Source organism: Melitaea cinxia, chromosome 6 (genome assembly GCF_905220565.1).
Source record: "Melitaea cinxia chromosome 6, ilMelCinx1.1, whole genome shotgun sequence".
NCBI classification, from domain to species: domain Eukaryota; kingdom Metazoa; phylum Arthropoda; class Insecta; order Lepidoptera; family Nymphalidae; genus Melitaea; species Melitaea cinxia.
The window spans coordinates 445970-467702 of NC_059399.1; the positions used below are offsets into that span (position 1 = coordinate 445970).

The window sequence follows — 21733 nt, forward strand, 5'->3', positions numbered from 1 at the left end:
TGTGTGTTTCCAGACCACTAACACAAGAGAAAATCTTACTGGAAGTCGTTGAGTGTGAAGCGGTTTTTTATCATTTATTTTTATACGAGCAGAGATATTTTCATACATAACAAAACAACAAGATAAAAATTTCACACTTACTACGTAGTCCTTACTGCATTCTTCTATGCTAATTTAGCCAGGTTCCTAATCCTCACACGTTGTGAAATGGAACTTAGTTTGTATTCTTTGTTATTTTCTGCCTTACTGCAACAATGTTTGTACCATCAAGTATGCGGACATCGGATAAGTTAATGCAACGCTAAGTTTATGTATCTTTATTGTATTTAGAGTTACAAAGATTTATCATACGATGATTATGTCATGTATGTACAACAAGAAATTTTTTGAATAGAAAGTAATTGAATAGATATTTATATTTCAGTTGTATTAACATTAAAATAAGTGAAACATTTGGAGTAAGTCTAGAACTATAGATCAATTTAGCACTTTAGTGTTTCACTATTAACTTTTGTAAATTTATCTGTATTTGTAATAACCATATGATAATTTGTTAAAATCAATGTGATATGTTTAATTTCTATTTTGTTGTACAATAAAGTGTATTGTTATGTTATATTGTTACTTTATTTTTGTAATAAATACTATGCACCTGTAAGATATATTAAATATCTGTAATTACCAGATATATAATTATCCCATAATCTTAATACTTGAAGATAACTAGTCTTCTTTATAGAACTAGGTCTGCAAACAGACGGTAAGCGAATACTGTAGCTAATAGACATCTGCAAAATCAAAAGCATGGCAAACACGTTTCCAAACATAGCTCCAATCAATGGCTATGGTCATCTTACTTACCACACCAACACAACACTGTTTGAAAGCGGTAATATTTAGATGTGTGTGTAAATTCTTTAAGTTCGAGGTACTTCCCCAGTCGGACTGCTTCAAACTCTGAGCAGGATATTTCCTACTGTGCCTCACCTCAATATCAGTACCTCAGAGTAACATTCATTCAGTCATCTGTACGTAAGTTTAATTCGTCCCCGTTGAACAGAGAGTGTTATAATTCGTCGTTGTCTGCACAAAAGGCTTAAGTTTATAAATGAATGCTATTGAAAGTTTAAATTTTCGCCGAGGGATCCATTGTCCGAGTGTTGTATAATTTCTTCGCAGAACGAGCTATAAAACGAACAATATTCATTTTAAAATACAATTTAAAATATAATTAAAATGTTAATTTGCTTTTCAATTAAATATTTGTTGAAATTTTTATAAATATCGATGTTACGATACTTATTTACGGTCATTTTAATTGTTTTTTTTTTTTTTTTTTTTTATAATTGTGTAATCGATTTAAGGATTGAAACGTTTATTTAATATAATATTTTATGATTTTATTTATATTCTTCATCATTACAGCCTATACAGTCCACTGCTGGACATAGGCCTCCACAAGTTTACGCCAAAAATAACGTGAACTCATGTGTTTTGCCCATAGTCACCACGCTGGGCAGGCGGGTTGGTGACCGCAGTACTGGCTTTGTCGCACCGGAGACGCTGCTGCCCGTCTTCGGCCTGTGTATTTCAAAGCCAGCAGTTGGATGGTTATCCCGCCATCGGTCGGCTTCTTAAGTTCCAAGATGGTTGTGGAACCTTGTTATCCCTTAGTCGCCTCTTACGACACCCACGGGAAGAGAGGGGGTGGCTAAATTCTTTAGTGCCGTAGCCACACAGCACTATTCTTATTCAGTTATAATTGATTGATCCCACCGCTGGGCATAGGCCTCTTTCCGTGTGGGAGAAGGTTAACCTACTACGCTGTTGTGCCATACTATGAGTAACTATCGCTATCAGGTCTTTATGATAACAGCCGGAACAGACAACTCAACATGCTCTCCAAGGCACGGTGGATAGACTCACAGGGACAGACATCCAGACCAAAAGGAAAAAGATAAGAAATAGATCATCACTTCAGCCTATCGGAGTCCACTGCTGGACATAGGCCTCCACAAGTTCACGCCAAAAATGGCGTAAACTCATGTGTTTTACCCATGAAGACGCTGCTGTCCGTCTTCGGCCTGTGTATTTCAAAGCTAGCAGTAGTATAGTTATCACGCCATCAGTCGGCTTTCGAAGCTTCAAGATGAGAGTAGAACTGCGTTATCCCTTAGTTGCCTCTTCACACCCACGGGAAGAGAGGAGGTGGCTATATTCTTGAATGCCGTAACCACACAGCAATCGGTTATAATAATATTTTGTAAACTAAAGAATTACACAAAAAAAAATAATTTACGCACAGAAAGTGAAAAGTCAAATGTATATCTATATGTATGTCTATACTCGTAGCTATAAAAATGATATCGTTCGCAATAGACAAATATTTAGAAACCGTGTTTTAGAACGCCTAATGGTTTGTAATAGAAGTGGTAACAATTTTAAATATAAAAATATAAACGTAGCTTTATTCTCTACAGTATAAATGGCGTATTTAAATGCCTTAACAAAAGATCAACGGAAAAGAATGTTTGATCCGTCTTCGCCATGTCGCCGTTAAGAAAGTTGCGTTTTTTACTATAAAATTATAATGATGGATTTTGCATGCCTATAAAGTCTTTTTTTTTAATATGATACAGTTAACTATTACAGTTATCTTTAGTTATTTTTTTTTTTCATTTAATTAATATCACTCCATGCCTCCTTACGGATAAATGTTCGGTGCATACCACGTAAACTACGTTTCACAATTTATAATTCCTTAATAAGGTTTTATTATATCTAATCGAAATCTAGGGAAGTGCTGTCAAAACACGATTGGACAAAATACAAGTCCTACAAAATAAAATAATAAAAGTGTTATTAAATTTTTAAATTTCGAATATCAACTAAAAAAAATCTATTGCGAAACTTAATTAATGAGCATAAAACAATTATATAATTACAGTACCTGTACTTTCATACGTAAAACTATAAATAATTTTTTTTTTGAATATCATATCAAAAATTGACCGCTCCAGCGGGATTCGAACCCGCGTCTCCGACTGACCGTGTCGACACGGAGTAATAATAATACGTAGGTAAACGAAAAAATAGTCAAGTAAATACGCATTATCAAAGATCACTCCAAAAGTTGTAATCTGAAGGCCTAGCCAAGTTACAGACGTTTCGTATCGAACGTCTTTCTACAATCGTTGACGGCTCGGCGTAAGTCATTTTAAATTGGTAGCCAAGTTGACACGACTGAGTCAAACGCTCATTATACAACGTCTTTAGAAAAAACTAATACTTTAGTCTATGATGAGCGTTTTTACGAGCGTCAAACTAACGTCAAAGTCACAACGTCGTAATACATAAAATTATAAATTGTTATTAGAACTATTGAAAGCCATTAATCCTGAAGAAGAAATTGTTATTAACTTATTAAGTGTTTTATGCGTAACCGAAATAAGGTAAAGTTCTTATATTTGGTTTATTATTATTATATCACAGTGTTAATTTTAAACATTACTGTGTCTAGAAAAACTCGAAATGTTATGATAACATGATTCTGAATAGGAATGAAAAAAATCTTGGAAGAATATTAGGTGTTAAATCTTTGCAATTTTAATTTTAAGAATTGGTTAGGACTTGTTCTTATCGTTTCGTTAGCTGTCATGTTCATTAATTTTATTCATTTTCTCTTTTCTCTTAAATTGTAATTTACATTTTCAGAAATATTGTGCTACCATGTATATAATATCATATGTGGATAACGGCGCTGATAAACTTTTATTATGCAATTGTTTGTTGTCCTAAATAAAATAAAATAAAATCTTAAAAATTAAGTGGTTTATATGATGGAATATAGATCTTGAGCAAGCCCAGTACAGTTCGCAGCTTTACTGGAATTCATGGAAAGGGAACAAAATTCCACGAAGAGAAAAGGAAAGGTTGTGATTAGAATTGCGAAGGATAGCAATGGAAGAAAGCCAAAATGTAATTTTAAGTCGTTTAGTTGATACTAGACAATTTGATGCAAATTTTACCATTTTTTACAAGTTGAGACCATCATCGCTACCTCCGACAAACACTATTCCTTAAAATGTCTAATGTAGTGATAGTGGTCTCAGCTGAGGGCTATATACAATTTCAAATTGCCTGCAATATCAGAGGAACAATTAATTTTTGTTTGTATATAACAAAACCTATTTTAATTTATACTTAAAATGTAATAATGAAACTAATATTTATGTACAATAACTGTAGCTAATTGATTTTTATGTAAAGTAACAAATAATACCTAAAATGTAGGTTTTGAGTGAATTGTAAATAAAAAGTATTAATGACTGAAAAATCCTTTCTTTTCAACTGTGCATGCCACGAATATCATCAGTGTTTTAATAAAACAATAATAAACTTATTTGTAATAATAATAATGTTTTATTAATTATTTTATATTTAAGTAGGTACATTACATTGAACATAAAACTAACTACTCATATGTAGGTAAATGATAAATTAAATATGAAGGACCTAGATAAAGTTACGTACGACGTACGAAGTTAAGTACGACGCGTTGGCGCAATGGTAAATGCACTGGCTGTTGCGCTAGCGGTCGCGGGTTCGATTCCCGCTCCCGACAGACATTTATATCGACCATATAGATGTTAGTCGTGGTCTGGGTGTTGTGTTTGTGTATTGTGTGTGTTTCCGGACCCCCAACACAGGAGAAAGTCCTACTGGGGGATCCGTTGAGTGTAAAGCGTTTATTAATTTTTATAAAAAAAGAATAAAAGTTTGTAACTAGACAATGTAAATAAAATCTTACTAATTAAAATTACTATAATCTATTCAATAATAACTCAGCATGGCTCTTCCAAAATCATCATGGCTAAATGCTGCATATAGTTCAAAATTATCGTAAATAAATAATTCTCGGTCCTAACACAACTCTTTCATATTATCATAAAGGACGCCATTTTTTAACGTTTACTACTGGGTTTCGGCAATCTTTTAACTATCGTTCAAAAATTTCGATATCGTTTCGCTGACGCTTGTCAAAACTGTAACATGGCTACCATTTGTATGGGATGTAGTGATCGTCGTTGTAGAAACGATTCCGTTCGACGTTGTAACATTTTGAACGAGTAAACTTGTCTACGAATTTTCTATTCGTTTGTTATGATCACGTGACTTTACGTTGAGATGATGTCATTCCTATACATTTGGTTAGTTTTCTAATAGCGTTATCGATTGTAGATTGTCAACTTGGCTAAGCCCGCAGATCTCGATGAAATTTAAATGTGATCACATGATGAACATCGGCTTTCGAATAAATTAAAAATCATCAAAATCGGTACACCCAGTAAAAAGTTATGCGGATTTTCGAGAGTTTCCCTCGATTTCTCTGGGATCCCATCATCAGATCCTGGTTGCCTTATCATGGTACTACAACAGGGATATCTCCTTTCCAACAACAAAAGAATTATCAAAATCGGTTCATAAACGACAAAGTTATCCCCGAACACACATAAAATATATATATATATATATATATATATATATATATATATATATATATATATATATATATATATATATATATATATATTAAATGAGTAATATGAATTGAGTAACCTCCTCCTTTTTTGAAGTCGGTTAAAAAAGCGACTGTCTTATTATATTATTACAAAAATATCTGTCTGAGTATGTAGAATGGAATAATAGTGGTTTTCAAATCGTGGTGATGTTTTTGTTTTTTTAATTGATCCGTGGTATCTGGTTGGTTTGTTTTTAATGATTTGTGTGTTATTTTCTCCATTGAAAATGTAAGTACGACAACGAATGTCTGTTGTTTGTTTTAATTTTAATGGTGAATTTATGTAAGTAATGTAATTGTCTTAATGACAACAAATAGTCTTAAACCTAATAATAATAAACAAGCAGATGCACTGTTCATAATATTTCAAATGACTGAAAAAATGTTTATCAAATTTAATAGATAATGGTAAAAGAATTAAAAAAAATGAATAGCTGTTGATTCTATGTAGCTTTATATAGATATACAATATATGTATGCACTCGTTAGGCTTTATTTATTCTAATGTTTGTTTCATGGGCCATTGAGCGACAAGTTAAGCGCCGCGATTATATGGCAGAGCGGACGGAACATTTGCAGTCATTTGTTGATCGCCTGCCTTCACAGGCCACTTATGTTATTAAAAGGTATTTATAGGTTTAATATGAAAACTAGTTTGTTTTTTTTGTTTTTCCTTTTTTTTTCACGTTCTTAATTTAAATTTTAAACGGATGGATCGTCGTAATTGGCCTTTTTGATTATATTTCATTCTAGTTTGTTTTATATTTTTTTCTGTGCTGTGTACCATCCCTTATAAGTAAATAAATAAATAAATAATTTGTACTGTTTTATACGAATTGGGTAGGAGTTGTTACTTTGGAGGTAAAATATTGATTAAATAATTAATTTAATTTTTACTACAGCAAATAATTTTTTTGTGAAAAATAAATACCTCACGCTCATTTCAATAAAATTAAAAATTGAATTGTCCCGTTTGGAGAAAAAAAAAATTGTTTTTTTTATACCACTAGGTCAGCAAACAAGCGTACGACTCACCTGATGGTAAGTGGTTACCTTGGGTAATAGACCGAAAGATCTGGTCACCTTACTCACCACAAGAACACAACACTTCTTGAAAGCAGTATTGTTAGTTTTGGAAGTAGTCATGAGAGCTTAAAAATTTATAACTGATTTTAATATAGTATAAAAGTAAGTGCGAATTTTTTTTTTGGATTAAACATCTTGATAAATAAAATTTTGTGACTGTCGTATATGTAATTGTCAGAACGTAAAAAATATTAAAATGATTTTCGTGTGTTTAAGTTGTCACAAGTTCTGTGAGCGTGGAAAGTAAATGATCTGTCTGCACTTAATGTTATCGGTTTTGTAATGTTGTAATTAAAGAAATGAATAATTATGTATTTATTAGTAATAATTTTTCACCAGCTTCGAAAAAAGGAGGAGTTCTTTATTAGACTTTGTTTCTTTTATGTTCATGCTTTACTGGCTTCACTGATTTTGATAATTTTTTTTTATCGTAAGTCTGTGATTTTTGTGTGGTCATATTACCTATATATGATCGAATTCTGACGAGTCCTTTTTTGAGTTATGTTGTATTACTTGTCGATGTATAACGAAGTCGGTTTTTTTCTCTTTAACAAACATTTACAATTATCTTCTATATTAAGGGCCAATTATAATTAGTTTCAGAGTAATATTGCTCAACACATTGACAAAGGTTCGTTCAAGAGATGATGGGGCGCTTATTATTAATGTTCCTAGTTATGATTATGTGTGTGTGGGCTGCGATGACAAGTGTCGCAGTTGACTACTTTAGCAGCAAGCGTGTTCCATATGTGAGCTACTTGACGTGCGGATCTAAGATGAGTGAGTTGTTGTTTGTAATCATAATTTATATGTATTTCATTGGCGTAATTTGTCAGAATTTGTAATTTCAAATATCCTTAATCTTTAATTTGGCTAGGCTTTAGATTAAGAACCGTCATTTTAAAGTTAGATAGGTTGGGGTTATTTTTTTTTTGTAACGAAATTATGCTGATAAACGGTCAAATTTTGAGCTTAGATAATTCGACGGTTTTTAATCTAAAGCCTTACCCTTTAATTTCAATAATCCTATGATACTTTGTTAAAATCAATCTGATATGTATTATTTCTGTTTTGGTCTACAATAAAGTTTATTTTTATGTTATGTTATGTTATTTTTTTTTATTAATTTTTGAAGTAAAACTTCTTTACGTACGCTTAACTTGGGAAGTAAGCTGGTGAATTCGTGACGAGGGTTGAGAGGGAGATATAAGTTAGTGAAGATAGAAAGGGAGAGAGAATTATGTTTTGTATGTTACTGTAGGGCCAACTAAAAAAGTTTTACTTCAGTCGTGTGGTCTAAAGCACATTCGTTTTATTTTTTATTTTTAATGTATAATATTTTTTTTTATTTTTTTTTTCATATATTTGAGGTTAAATTTTTTTCCTGTTTTTATTTTTCATATCCTTATTACCACACGTATTTATTAATTTGCTTACGCTTTATACTATTCCTTTATACCTTTCGTCTCAAATATAAGAGTTTTAAAAACCAGAAAGTATAGTAGAATTACAATAAAATTTATAGCTTACAATTATGTTGCTAAGTTAAAATTGTTTTTCAGGTAACAAAAATCAAGTTTATGATTTGATACGGAATGGTATGAGAGTTTCAATGCAGATGATTGATAAAGATGACGCTGCTATCAAGAAAAACTTGCAACAGTGGCTCGTTCCTGTCGGAGTTTTGCTGGAATGGGGTTGTGATGGAAGCCAGATCGTTCTAGAAACGGTGACGTAGCTTTCCGGAAATCTATATAAGCTTATCAAACTGTCAGTCAAAGTTGTAAGCTCTTCTTTTTTTGAATCAATAATAATCATGAAAAAGTAATGAAAAGAATTATAATGAATATTTTTTTTTACCGACAGTAATAAAAAATATAAATAAGTAAAAAAAATCAATAAAAAAATAATTAAAAATTAATAATAATAAAATATGAATATTATTTTTCGATTTTACCGACATAATAATCAAAAATAAAAACTGGTTATTTAAATAAAAAATAACGAGTGCAATTAGAAAAAAAAAAGAAAAACTAATAATCGATATGGAAATTTAAGGATTTGAACTGTGGTCTTTTCGGTCGGTCGCGACCGACCGATTTCCTAACTGAGCTATTACAACTTTATTGACAAGTGCGTATATTGTAGCCATTTTTTCATTGTCTAAAAACAGGGATATAACGACATTTTCTAAAAATGAATCCTAGCTGTATTTATTATTTCTTCCCCGATAATAATATTTATATATATATATATACAATATATATTTTATGGTATCTCCAGGCGTCGAGAGCAACGCTTTTTGATTCAGTTCACATGTGGCTTATCTTGGAGAACGAAATATTGAGTGAAGCGAGTGTATCGACTTCCTTGGATGTTTTACGACGAATGAATCTCAGTGTCGATGCTGATGTTGTAGTGGCTATTAATAAGGGTAAGGTTTCAATTATAGCTACTTTAGCTACTAGCTATTCACTTTAATTACCAAGATGGTGTAGGGTACATAAAATTATCTCGATGATTGTTATGAAATTTTGTTTATTAATAAACTTTTCTGCTACTTTTTTTATGTATATAAGTAATATATTAAACCAACTTATTCATAAAAACATCGATATTCACAAGTATTTTTGCAAGCGCACAACAAAAATCTATAAACGGCATGTTATTAGACAAATGTCTCTCCTCAAGGGAAGACGATATGACAATTTACAAGCATATTTAAGTAGCTTTTTAATAGAAATTAAATATTTTATATCACAGTTCTTCTGATAATGTGCTTAACTTTAGCTTAAATAGTAAATGTGCACGGAATCAATACTAATTCTCCTCTCAGGGGCACAATATGACCTAATTGACGTATTTAACTTTGGCAAGATTCAGGGCAATGATCTGGAGAAGAAACACATAGGCACTTGGCGTCCCGGGAAAGGTGAATAATACCGAAATAAAATATTCAAAGCCTCGAAATTTCGTGCTGATTCGCGTTACACAATTTCAGGTCTGAACGTTTCGTTGAGCGGATTCAAATATTATGATCGCTGGGATTTCCACAATTTGACGCTGCGAGCCATATCTGTGGTGCGTTGAATAATGTTACGACATTCTCGTGCTTTAGTTATATTTTATAATATTATATAAATTTCTCGCGGTAAGGAATCTCTGTATTTTAATGTGAATTTTCATTTATGTTGTTTTGAAATATTTGGTTTAATTGAATAAGTAATATCTTATCTTTTCTCCCTCTCTCTCCTCTCTTTTGTTAAATAATAATGAACTTTTTAACTATTTTAGGATTAACGAATACCAAGTAAATTTAATGGAGAATATTCGTGTTAAATTGGTTAATATATTTTATTTAATTAAGTCAGTCTGTTATCTTAGTAATATTTTATTTAATTGAGATATTCTACTGAAAAATAAATAAATAGGCTTCGGGACGTTATTGCTTCAATAAAATAATCAACACTCAATTTTACGAACTCCTAAAATGCTTTATTTATCTTAAAAACATAAAAGAGATCGGTTAAAAAAATTAAATAATTAATTCGCCGAAAAGATCACTTTGCTAAATAAATGAATAAAAAAATATGGTTCTATAATAAATGAGCATAGAATAGTCTGTTATTTGAATCTACATGTTACTTTACGTTTTTTTTTTCCAGATTCTTGATCGTCCTAAAGTGTTCAAGCCAGAAATGTTATCAGACTTAGGCTACACAGTCGGCGTGTCGGTGATGACGAAAATCGTGACTCAGCAACTATGGGTGCTGAAAGAAATGCATAATTTTAGGTACCAATTTGTTTTCTTATATTATTGATATATAACCATTAACTCGATAATGACAAATCACTAAAAATGTGAGACATTAAATTAACTACTTTTGACGACGTCACAGCACTGTCTGTTGCGCTGGCGGTCGCGGTTTCGATCCCCACTCAAGATAGACATTTGTGTTGGCCATATGGATGTTTGTAGTGGTCTGGGCGTTTGTGTTTGTGTATAGTGTGTGTTTCCGGACCCCCGACACAACAGAAAACTCTATTGGGGTCGTTGAGTGTGAACCGTTTATTTATATATTTATTATGTATACATACATTGAATTCCACTATGAAGCTGTTTACAAAATATTAGTTAAAATAAAATTAGTAGTTTAAACACGGAACAGTTCGTAGTTTTGCGATTTGGTTCTAGCTGTCCGTCAGACGTTTACGTCAATTTTTTTATACAACTAAGTCGGCAAACAAGCGTACGACTCGACTGATGGTAAGAGTATACCGTAGCCTATAGTCGCCTGCAATACTACAAGCATCCCCATCAGCTCTGGTCACCTTACTCACCACAGGAACACAACACTGCTTGGAAGCAGTATTATTTAGCTGTGATCTTCTGTAAGTTCTGTAATTAAAAATCTTTTATGTTTTTGTATATAACTTAGAAGTAGCTATTACCTATGAAAGCATGTTAGTAGTTAAATATTATACTTTTGTGTTTTACTAGTGGTCGCGCAGAGGTCGAAATTTGACCATTATCAAAAAATTTAATTAAAGAAAACCAAAAAATAATGAATATAAAGAACCTTTTTAAAAAAAATAACTCGAGTAATATAATGAGTGAAGGTAGGTGACTATCGAACGATGTGCTGCTAGGTGGTGTGATCGGTGCATCTGTTGTTTATAAATTCCTTGCTAATTGCGTACCTACGACAGCGCAAGTGCCGACAAATATATAAATAATATCTATAAGTTTACTAACTATATGCATCATATTTCTTTTTTATCAGCATTGAAATGTATTAATATTCTAAAACTATCAGAACGTTTGAAAAACTTGTAATCGAAGAGTTTTTTTTTCTTCTGTGTTTATGATTAGGTTTAACTACACTATCGCGGGACGATGGATCGGTTCCCCTGCAAGGAACTCAACTTTGGTATGTCAACTATTTTTATTTTAAAATATTCATTACGTAATTTTCTCAGTATATACAAACGCTGAGAATGCACCTCATCTAGCGATATAAAATTCAATTTTATTTCGCAGGCGGTCACCAATTCCCTGTACTGGGGCGAACAAGACATTTCGTGCACTTGCGCTCGGATATTCACTCAGTGGCTGGATTGGGTCGATGTATTCTTTCCGTCGGCGACCACGCTCGAGTAAGACATTAATATTTATTTTCGTGAAAATTGCAGCTTAAGCCATTTTAGCCATATTTTATCTTTGTTTTAAATTGAACGCCGCAACTGTCACATAAAGACCAGTGCCTTTAGCTTTTGAAACCAAAAAATTTATAGTAGGATGAAACCCATTGTAAAAGAAAGAGAATACAACGAAAATGAAAGGAAGGGAGCTCCCCTCCCCCTTAAGGGTAAAAAACGGCTTACCTCGGTTTTTGGCTAAACTACATGTCCCATGGAAAAAATCCAATGGCAAAGTTGTAGATAATGAGAAGATCTTTTGTATTCACATTTTTTTTCACATAACCTCAAAATTCACGTGAAAAATTCAAAAAATCAAGTTTTTTGTTTTTTATTTTTACCTTTTACAACATTTTTTGTTATCTTTTACAACAATTTTTTTTTACAAAATTTGGCGGAAACTTACCTTTTTATGTTTCAAACACACTAATTTTTTTAATTTAAAATATTTATTTTTTCACTTATTTTGACCTCAATATCGGAAATACCCTCATTTTCCATTTTATCTTTACTTTATATGTATAATGGATATTTTAATAACCCTAGTACAGTGTTTAGATTGAAGTCGAGACATTAACATCAATCATTACAAAATTATAAATATACTGTGGGTATAACACATAGTAGTTTTTTGATAAGTAATCAAAGAATGGATAGATTCTTGAAGTGAAACTTCTTATATATCATAAATGTATAGGAGAGAATGAGATAGAATATATTACTTGCTAAAACGCGTAAGCGACGCGTTTTCCATGGCACTTACGACCTTTTCACGAGATCGTGATGATCGTTGATAGAACAAATCACAACGGCCGGCCTTCCTACGACTTTTCAAAAATTTACTTGAGCTGTGTGTGAATGGCACACACACGAATTCCTGGGCGAAATTATGTGTATTATAACATCTTTATTTTTCTAAAAAAATTTTATGTTAAACGTTATACAAGTTACGGTCATGTGAATATTTTCAGGACAAAATTCTATTATCTAATCATAGAAAAAGGTGTAGGAGGTTATGAGAACCGATTCCTGACACCATTATCACCAGGCGTCTGGTGGTGTACTATCATAGCTTGTGTGGCTTGCACCATAATACTGGCCATCAGTTCATATTTAGAAGCGAGAGAGGAGCCAGGATTGTATGCGGCATTTAGTGTTTACGCTGTTATTTGTCAACAAGGTAAGATATATGACTGTCACTATCAACATTTTTTAACCGACTTCCAAAAAAGGAGGAGGTTCTCAATTCGTCTGTATTATTATTATTTTTTTTTTTTTTTTTTATGTATGTTACATCAGAAGTTTTGACTGGGTGGAGCGATTTCGACAAATTTTCTTTTAATCGAAAGGTGGTGTGTGCCAATTGGTCCCATTTAAATTTATTTGAGATCTAACAACTACTTTTCGAGCTATATCTAATAATGCGTTTTTACTTGACGCTTTTTTCGTCGACCTACGTTGTATTATACCGCATAACTTTCTACTGGATGTACCAATTTTGATAATTCTTTTTTTGTTGGAAAGGAGATATCCCAAGTTTAGTACCGAGATAAGGAAACCAGGATCTGATGATGGGATCCCAGAGAAATCGAAGGAAATTCTTGAAAATCCGCAATAACTTTTTACTGGGTGTACCGATGTTGATAATTCTTTTTTTGTTGGAAAGAAGATATCTTTAGTTTAGTACCATGATAAGGAAACCAGGATCTGATGATGGAATCCCAGAGAAATCGAGGGAACTTCTTGAAAATCCGCAATAATTTTTTACTGGGTGTACCGATTTTAATAATTTTTAATTTAACCGAAAGCTAATGTTTGTCATGTGGTCACATATAAATTTTATTGAGATCTGATAACTACTTTTTGAGTAATCTTTGATAACGCGCAGTAACTTGACTATTTTTTCGTCGATCTACGTTATACCACTCGTCGATGTAATTGAAGTCGGTTTTTTTTCGTTTGCGAGCAAACACAATTATTTATACTTATACGGATGTTACCGCGATCATTTTGAGAGTCATTTTTGACTTATTTAACACTTTAATTTTAATTTGATGTCGCTTATTATACTTTTGTATGGTTGCAGCTTATGAAGATGGCGTTCAGTTATTCGAGGAAGCTACTTCGAGTCAAGGTAAAATATAGACACCTGTAACACCAGAAGCATTGTAAGCGCGTTGCCGATCCATTCCCCGTTTCCCCAGTAGCTCTGATCACCGTACTCACCACAGAAACAGAACACTGCGTGAGAGCAGTATTAAATTACGACTCAGCCTGTTATATCCCACATTCCACTGCTGGTCATACCCTTCTTTCTCCATGTAGGAAAAGGATTGGAGCTTAATCCACAACAGTAATGCGGACAGATTCCTTACTATGAGTAACTATCGCTATCAGATGTTTATGATTATAGTCGGGACTGACAAATGAACGTGCTCTCCGAGACACGATGGATAGACCCATGGTGATAGACATCCAGAATGGAAGGAAATAGATAAGAAATATGCTTAACTTCGGGTTGGCGTTGATGTTCTCTATTATGAGTAAGGATTGCTGTTAGGTATTATTATTGTTTAGGTTTTATATATTATAATATAACAAACTGGACTGACGGCTTAACGTGCTCTCCGAGGCCCGATGTGGAGATCCACAAGGACAAACATCCAAGGCGGGAAGAAATATTTGTACAAATATCCGTCCCGATCTGGTATCGAACCCGTAAACCGTAGGTGTTTTAGGTGACTACTCGCACCACTATAAAAGTGGTTTTGCAGGTCGTCGTTTAATTCTCCTAGTAGTTGGTCTGATGAGCATGCTTCTGTACAACTACTACACCAGCAGCGTGGTCTCCTGGCTGCTCAATGCCGCAGCTCCCACGCTCGCCGACATGGATGCCTTGATCAACAGTGACTTGGAGCTCGTGTTTGAAGATATCGGCTACACCAGAGGATGGCTTGATGTTAGTAACAAAGAAATCTTCTCTTCTTCGTTCCCTCAATAACGAGGATCGTGAACGCGAATGATAAGTTTTCATTGAAGGCGATCGTAAGCAGCATGTATTGCACGGTGTAAGCTGCCCCCGACTGTATTCTTAATGATATCAGACCATCTTGCTAGCTTGCATTTGTTATCAAAGGATTAAAAGATTATTCATCAGAGGATTGTCAATAGTATTTCTATGTTCATAAACCAATCAAGGATGTGATATTTGTCGTTATTTACTGGCACTGCATAATGACGAGCAAAAACTTGGCCTTTTCAAAGACAAAAATTGCCCTTAAAATCAACCTTTTACGAACCAAATATTAAGAAAATTGAGACACATCTAAAAATGTACAGCTAAAATCCGTCTTATTGGTAGCAGAACCTTTTAAGTAGTTTGTCCATTATGTTGGTTTGAAAACCGAACAGTGCATTCTCAATGTTTATACTCTAAATTATGTAAGAATTTTAGATACGCTCATAACAAAAAGATTGAGGAGTTCAATTTTATGTGGAACTATTTATTGATAACATTTTACTGCTTGTTTTTATTACCCTTAGAATCCCGGATTTTTTTACTATAGCGGCTATAAAAATCCGAAGGAAGATTATTTAAGAATGAAGAAGGTGACAATGGCGAAGCGGACGACACCGCTCTTACAGGCGGCAGCCGCTGGAATAAACTTAATTAGAACTGGGGGTAAGATAACTAATTATTTTATTTTCTGATTGATAATTAAATAATTATTTCCTACGTGGCTGATAAAATTCTACATCGAAGTTTGTAGGTTTGACTTTCGTCCGAAGTGAATATTTGTAACAATCGCTCTTGTGTACCAGTTTGCGAGTTTGATTTCCACTCAGGATGGATATTTGTGTTTGTACAAATATTCTGTTTCCGGTTTGGATATTTGTCCTTATAGATATATTCCCTCCGAACCATGGCTTAACGTGCTCTCCGAGGTAAGGTGGGGAGACCCACGAGGGCTGCAATAAACATTCAGACCACATTATTATGGCTAATACAAATGTGACAAACATTTGTATGTGCGGGGATCGAATCCGCAATCGCCAGCGCAACAGCCACAAACCAGTACGGTGGCCTTTACGCCAACGCGTGTCAAACTATTTAGTAAATAAAGCTATGTAAAAAAAATTACATAGATTTATTTACCAACTAAACTTATTATTCGCCAGAAAGAATATTATACAAGAAAAGTAAAACGGTTGTAACATAATAATACTCTTTACACAATGAAGTGACAAACCCATGACGACGGATCAAGTGTTTATAACCTCATGCTATGGGCCAATAAAGTGTAAACATCCTTGAGTCCTCCTAAGGTTAAGTGCCTTATATATAAAACTAGCTGTGCCCGCGGCTTCGCCCGCGTTGAAATCAGTGTGTCACAAAGTTTTCCCGGCACACTTCCAGTTAAACTCTCATTATAATCGGCTTAGCCGTTCCGTAAACCTTCCTCTTGAACCGCATGAAAATCCGTTCAGTAGATTTTGAGGAAATCGATCACATACACTTTTGGGGACTTTGTTTTATAATACACTAACTGTTGCCCGCGACTACATCCGCGTGGTTATGAAGATATGCATTACTATTAAGATGTTTAACGCATTTTTTTTTATTTCAGTCACTTGAAATGCTTATCACACTGAGTAACTTTTTAAAAGGCACAATTTAGTATAATTTAATACTTGTTTTTATAAAACCTCTCTATACACCACATTTTTATTTTTATTTTCAGGCTGTATATGTTTCATACAAACTATCAACCCCAATTAAACCCCCTTAGCGGTGGAATATCGCTAAATCTCTCTACTCTACTACTATTATCTACTAACTACAATCTACCTCCCTGCCAAATTTCATCTTTATCCATCCTAGATGGATGGACCTTCCAGCTGTTTTTGGGTTCTCGTGATGAGTGAGTCAGTGACCTTTCTCTTTTATATATATAGATTACGATGTATTATTTGGACACCTCCTCACCATCTATAGAACATATATTTTAAATTTCAAGTCTCTTACTTCAAAGACATAGAACTTTCATACAAATTTCCAAGCCCCGTTTTATCCCCTTAGGGGTCGAGTTTCGTAAAATTTGTTCTTAGCGAATGTTTACGCTCTATAAGGAACCTACCTATCAAATATCAAATTTGTAGCTGTTATAGTTTCGGGGATTTCGTGATGAATGAGTCAATGTACCACCCCCCGTTTTAACCCCGAAAGGGAGTTGATTTCTAAAGATACATTGTTTTGAGACCTCCTCACCATCTATGGAGCATACATTTTAAATTTCAAGTCTCTTACTTCAAAATCATAGGACGTTCATACAAACTTGCAACCCCCATTTCACCCTCTTAGGGGTCGAGTTTCGTAAAATTTGTTCTTAGCGGATGTTTAAGCCCTATAAGAAACCTACCTATCAAATGTCAAATTTGTAGCTGTTATAGTTTCGGAGATTTCGTGATGAATGAGTCAATCTACCATCCCCCGTTTTAACCCCAAAAAGTAGTTGATTTCTAAAGATACATTGTTTGGACACGTCCTCACCATCTATAGAGCATACATTTTAAACTTCAAGTCGTTTACTTCAAAAACATAGGACTTTCATACAAAATTCCAACCCCCGCTTTATCCCCTTAGGGGTCGAGTTTCGTAAAATCCGTTCTTAGCGGGTGTCTACGCCCTATAAGAAACCAACCTGCCAAATTTCAAATTTGTAGCTGTTATAGTTTCGGAGATTTCGTGATGAGTGAGTCAATCTACCATCCCCCGTTTCAACTCCAAAAGGGAAGTTATTTTTAAAGATACATTATTTGTACACTTTCTCATCATCTATAGAGCATACATTTTAAATTTCAAGTCTCTTACTTCAAAAACATAGGACTTTCATACAAACTTCCAACCCCCGTTTTACCCCTTTAAGGGTCGAGTTTTGTAAAATCAGTTCTTAGTAGATGTCTACGCCTTATAAGGAACCTACCTGTCAAATATCAAATTTGTAGCTCTTATAGTTTCGGAGATTTCGTGATGAATGAGTCAATCTACCATCCCCTATTTTAACCCCAAAAGAGAATTTATTTCTAAAGATACATTATTTGGATACCTCTTCACCATCTATAGAGTATACATTTTAAATTTCAAGTAGCTTACTTCAAAAACATAGGACTTTCATACAAACTTCCAACCCCCGTTTTACCCCTCTAGGGGTCGAATTTCGTAAAACCCGTTCTTAGCGAATGTTTACGCTTTATAAGGAGCCTATCTGCCAAATTTCAAGTTTTTAGGTGTTATAGTTTCGGAGATTTCGTGGTGAGTGAGTAAACCTACCATCCCCCGTTTTAACCCCAAAAGGGAGTTGATTTCTAAAGATAGATTATTTGGACTACTTCTCATTATCTATAAGGCATACATTTTAAATTTCAAGTCTCTTACTTCAAAATCATGGGACTTTCATACAAACTTCCAACCCCCGTTTTATCCCCTTAGGGGTTGAATTTCGTAAAATCCGTTCTTAGCGGATGTTTACACTCTATAAGGAGCCTTCCTGCTAAATTTCAAGTTTGTAGATGTTATAGTTTCGGAGATTTCGTGATGAGTGAGTCAACCTACCATCTCCCGATTCAACCCCAAAAGGGAGTTGATTTCTAAAGATATATTATTTGAACACCTTCTCATCATCTATAGAGCATACATTTTAAATTTCAAGTCTCTTACTTCAAAATCATAGGACGTTCATACAAACTTGCAACCCCCATTTCACCCCCTTAGGGGTCGAGTTTCGTAAAATCCGTTCTTAGCAGATGCCTACGTCTTATAAGGAGCCTACCTGCCAAATTTCAAGTTTGTAGGTGTTATAGTTTCGGAGATTTCGTGATGAATGACCTTTCGCGTTTATATATATTATAGATATTATAGATAACTGTTACAACATACTTGAGATCAGAATCAAAAAAATTATCTGTACCATACATTCGTATTGATACATAGTAAATTAAAATAATAATGAATTGATAAACAGTGCAATTATAAGAGATTTTAACATTTATTTTATTTTATTTATTGTACAACATCCACGGGCTTGTAATTGCCCGTTATTTGTTTTAAAATTATTTAGCATTTTATCCCTTATCCGCGAGTGGTTTTTAATACATTGGCACTCCAGGCCGCCAGTCATCAGAGCGCCTAGAAAATATAAGACATGGTCCGACACTGACCGGTTTTTCTTATATATTTTTTTTGTAAGTATACATTTCCAAAAAAAATCTTTTGAATATAGTCAAGGCAATACGTAAATAACGCAGTAAATTATTGCATCGAATAAGTTCTTTTCATGAAAATAAAGCGCGGTGGCATCAGACATGATATGTACCCTATATTCTGTAATTTTTTTTCGTTGTGTTTTTTACCTTTTTAATACACAGTAGTCAACAATAACGCCGTATGTGTTGATTAATATACTAATATATATCTTAAGGTTTAAGATTAAAATACAATGCTAAAATGTCAACACCCAATCCTCTAAAACATCGGCTGCAAAATTACCATTTAATTATCAGCCTTAACCCCAGTACTGACTAAAGTATAGACAAAGACCCACAAGGGTATATATCCAGACTAAGAAACAATTTTGATTTTGGTAGATAATTTACACCCCAACCGGGAATCGAACCTATAATCACTGGCGTTAAGGCAACAACTTACACCAGAAATGTTGCCACAGTCTTTTCAATTGAACATAATTCAAGATAAGATACAAAAGGGCTAATAAAATGTTATAATACATATTTATGCGTTTACTTGAACCATTTTACTGAACGTATTCACGGGAGCGTGTTACCATTATTTACAGACTATGCGTATCACACTGAACCCTATACGGCTTATCAGGTCCTATCTAAGACGTTTGAAGATAAGGAGTTATGCGAGCTAGGGTCGTTGCAGATGATGTCGCCCGCCCATGTCTACATAATGGCACAAAAACGGAGTCCCTATAAGCAGTTTTTCGTCTGGAGGTCTGTTTATCGATATTAATAATTTTCTTTTGTTAAAAGATATAAAACTTACTTTATATTTATTACACATTACTTTTTATTTATATTTACAGTCTAATGCGTCTCCTTGAGCGCGGCCATACATCAGCAGTTCGAGGTAGAGTTAGCGGCTACAGGCCCAAGTGCTCGGGGCGGACTCCACGCGCCTTAGCGCTGGGGCAAGCGGCGCCTGCCTTCATAGTCCTTGCCCAAGTGGCCTCGTTCTCTGTGATTATTTTACTATGCGAAATTTACTGGTACAGGTATTTAAATATAAAAATTAATATTATCGAATCCAAGGAAATCTTTTGAATTGATAATGATTACATTTTCATTGCTAGTCTATGTAATGAGTTTGAAAAGTTAGTGAACAACTTATATGAAATACTTTAGAAGCTTAGAAGCTTCAGCCAGTAATATCCTACTACTAGGCATAGGCCTCTTTCTCCGTGTAGGAAAAGGATCAGAGCTTAATCCACCACGCTGCTCCATCACGGCAAACACCTGTATGGTCAATACAAATGTTTGTCATGTGCGAGGATCGAACCCGCAACCGCCAACGCAACAGGTAAAATCCATGGCTGTAACCGTTGCGCCAACACGGCGTATGAAATGCTTTATATAAGTTATATTTCGTAAATGCCACCCCTAATTTCCATCCGAATTATTCCTTTATCGAATACACGTAGATATGACAAGACAGTCCATCAATATTTTTTCCAGAGTCCAAGGTAAAAAACAAGCTGGAAGTACGCTCAATAATCGCGAACATAACGCACAAGAGGTACGAACGAGGACTGATTCCCAAGGAGCATAAAAAAACAATAAAGGGAAAAATATTTGATAGCCCGTGTCAGGAGGAAGGGGCTATCTAAGAGTGTATTCACATTGCAAGCGTTTTAGACGCGTGGCAGTTGTCTAGCGTAGTTTGTAGAGTTGTTTGGCTTTGTTTTGCATGAACACTTGTTACATTCGGATTAATTTAAAGAAAAAAAAAATCAAAAGGAAATGATGTCTTTGTCTACACCAGCACAAGCAAAATTTGACGATTACTAAATAGTAACAAAAAATATATGATTTATCAAATACAAACTGTACTTTTACTATCACGTGTCATTGCCTCATTATTTCCAGAGAAAACATTTAAACCTGCTTAAATAATATATGATTATATCCCATCCATACCATCTGTTCGATCCTGTTGTGTAGGTGCTGTTTGTCAAATTCTAGATCTGGTTTTTTCCGGTCTGATGGTGTTTGTATTGATTATGTCTCCAGACACAGGACTCCAATCCTCCTGGGAGCCGTTAAGCTTATGGCATTTATGCTTATTACAAGAACTATTTTGACAGACTAACTTTTAATAACATTTTTTTGCCATCATCCGTTTGACACATATCTAAGATGATTAATATGGTTTAGTAGTAAGTAATACAAGTAATTAGATACACACAAAAAAGTTATAATTACATTTTAAAAAACGTTTTGTCATTTAAGATATATTGACAAACGCTTAAAAACCGCACCTTAGTTAGTCTGAAGCGGCATTGAGACGTTTGACGCGGGACCCGGCGGCGGTGAGTAATGGAGGCGCGTCGGCGGGCTATCTGAATCGCGCGTTATAAATGACGCGATCAATTCTTGTTTACTCCCGGCGGCCCTCATTGAATACACTCGCTTAGAGTGCAGGGACTTTATATTTTAATAAATTCAAGAAGATTTAAACTTGCTGATGGAGTTTTATCAATCTAACATTAATTTGTTGTATTGTTCTTATAATTATCACCAGACGCCCCTTTTTGGTGTTATCTCCGTTTTTATTTATTGCTACGA

General features: G+C 34.0%; 1 protein-coding gene across 1 annotated transcript; it reads left to right on the plus strand.

The window, feature by feature from the left end:
• Positions 1–7368: 7368 nt before the first annotated feature.
• Positions 7369–20988, plus strand: LOC123654574 (ionotropic receptor 75a-like). The gene is made up of 15 exons (XM_045590474.1): positions 7369–7447; positions 8230–8396; positions 8951–9101; positions 9504–9599; positions 9669–9748; positions 10333–10460; positions 11541–11598; positions 11709–11824; positions 12838–13046; positions 13953–14000; positions 14641–14825; positions 15410–15548; positions 19720–19882; positions 19975–20163; positions 20624–20988. Exons 1-15 carry the CDS (start codon positions 7369–7371, stop codon positions 20715–20717), a joined length of 1902 nt encoding a protein of 633 aa, XP_045446430.1. The 3' UTR covers positions 20718–20988.
• Positions 20989–21733: the final 745 nt, after the last annotated feature.

Bases quoted from the DNA above. Each gene is read 5' to 3' on its own strand.
- LOC123654574 (XM_045590474.1), top strand. From the start codon at position 7,369: ATGACAAGTGTCGCAGTTGACTACTTTAGCAGCAAGCGTGTTCCATAT. The intron at 14,001-14,640 runs GTAAAATATAGA...GTGGTTTTGCAG, and splicing joins GGAAGCTACTTCGAGTCAAG to GTCGTCGTTTAATTCTCCTA. The intron at 20,164-20,623 runs GTATTTAAATAT...TATTTTTTCCAG, and splicing joins TGCGAAATTTACTGGTACAG to AGTCCAAGGTAAAAAACAAG.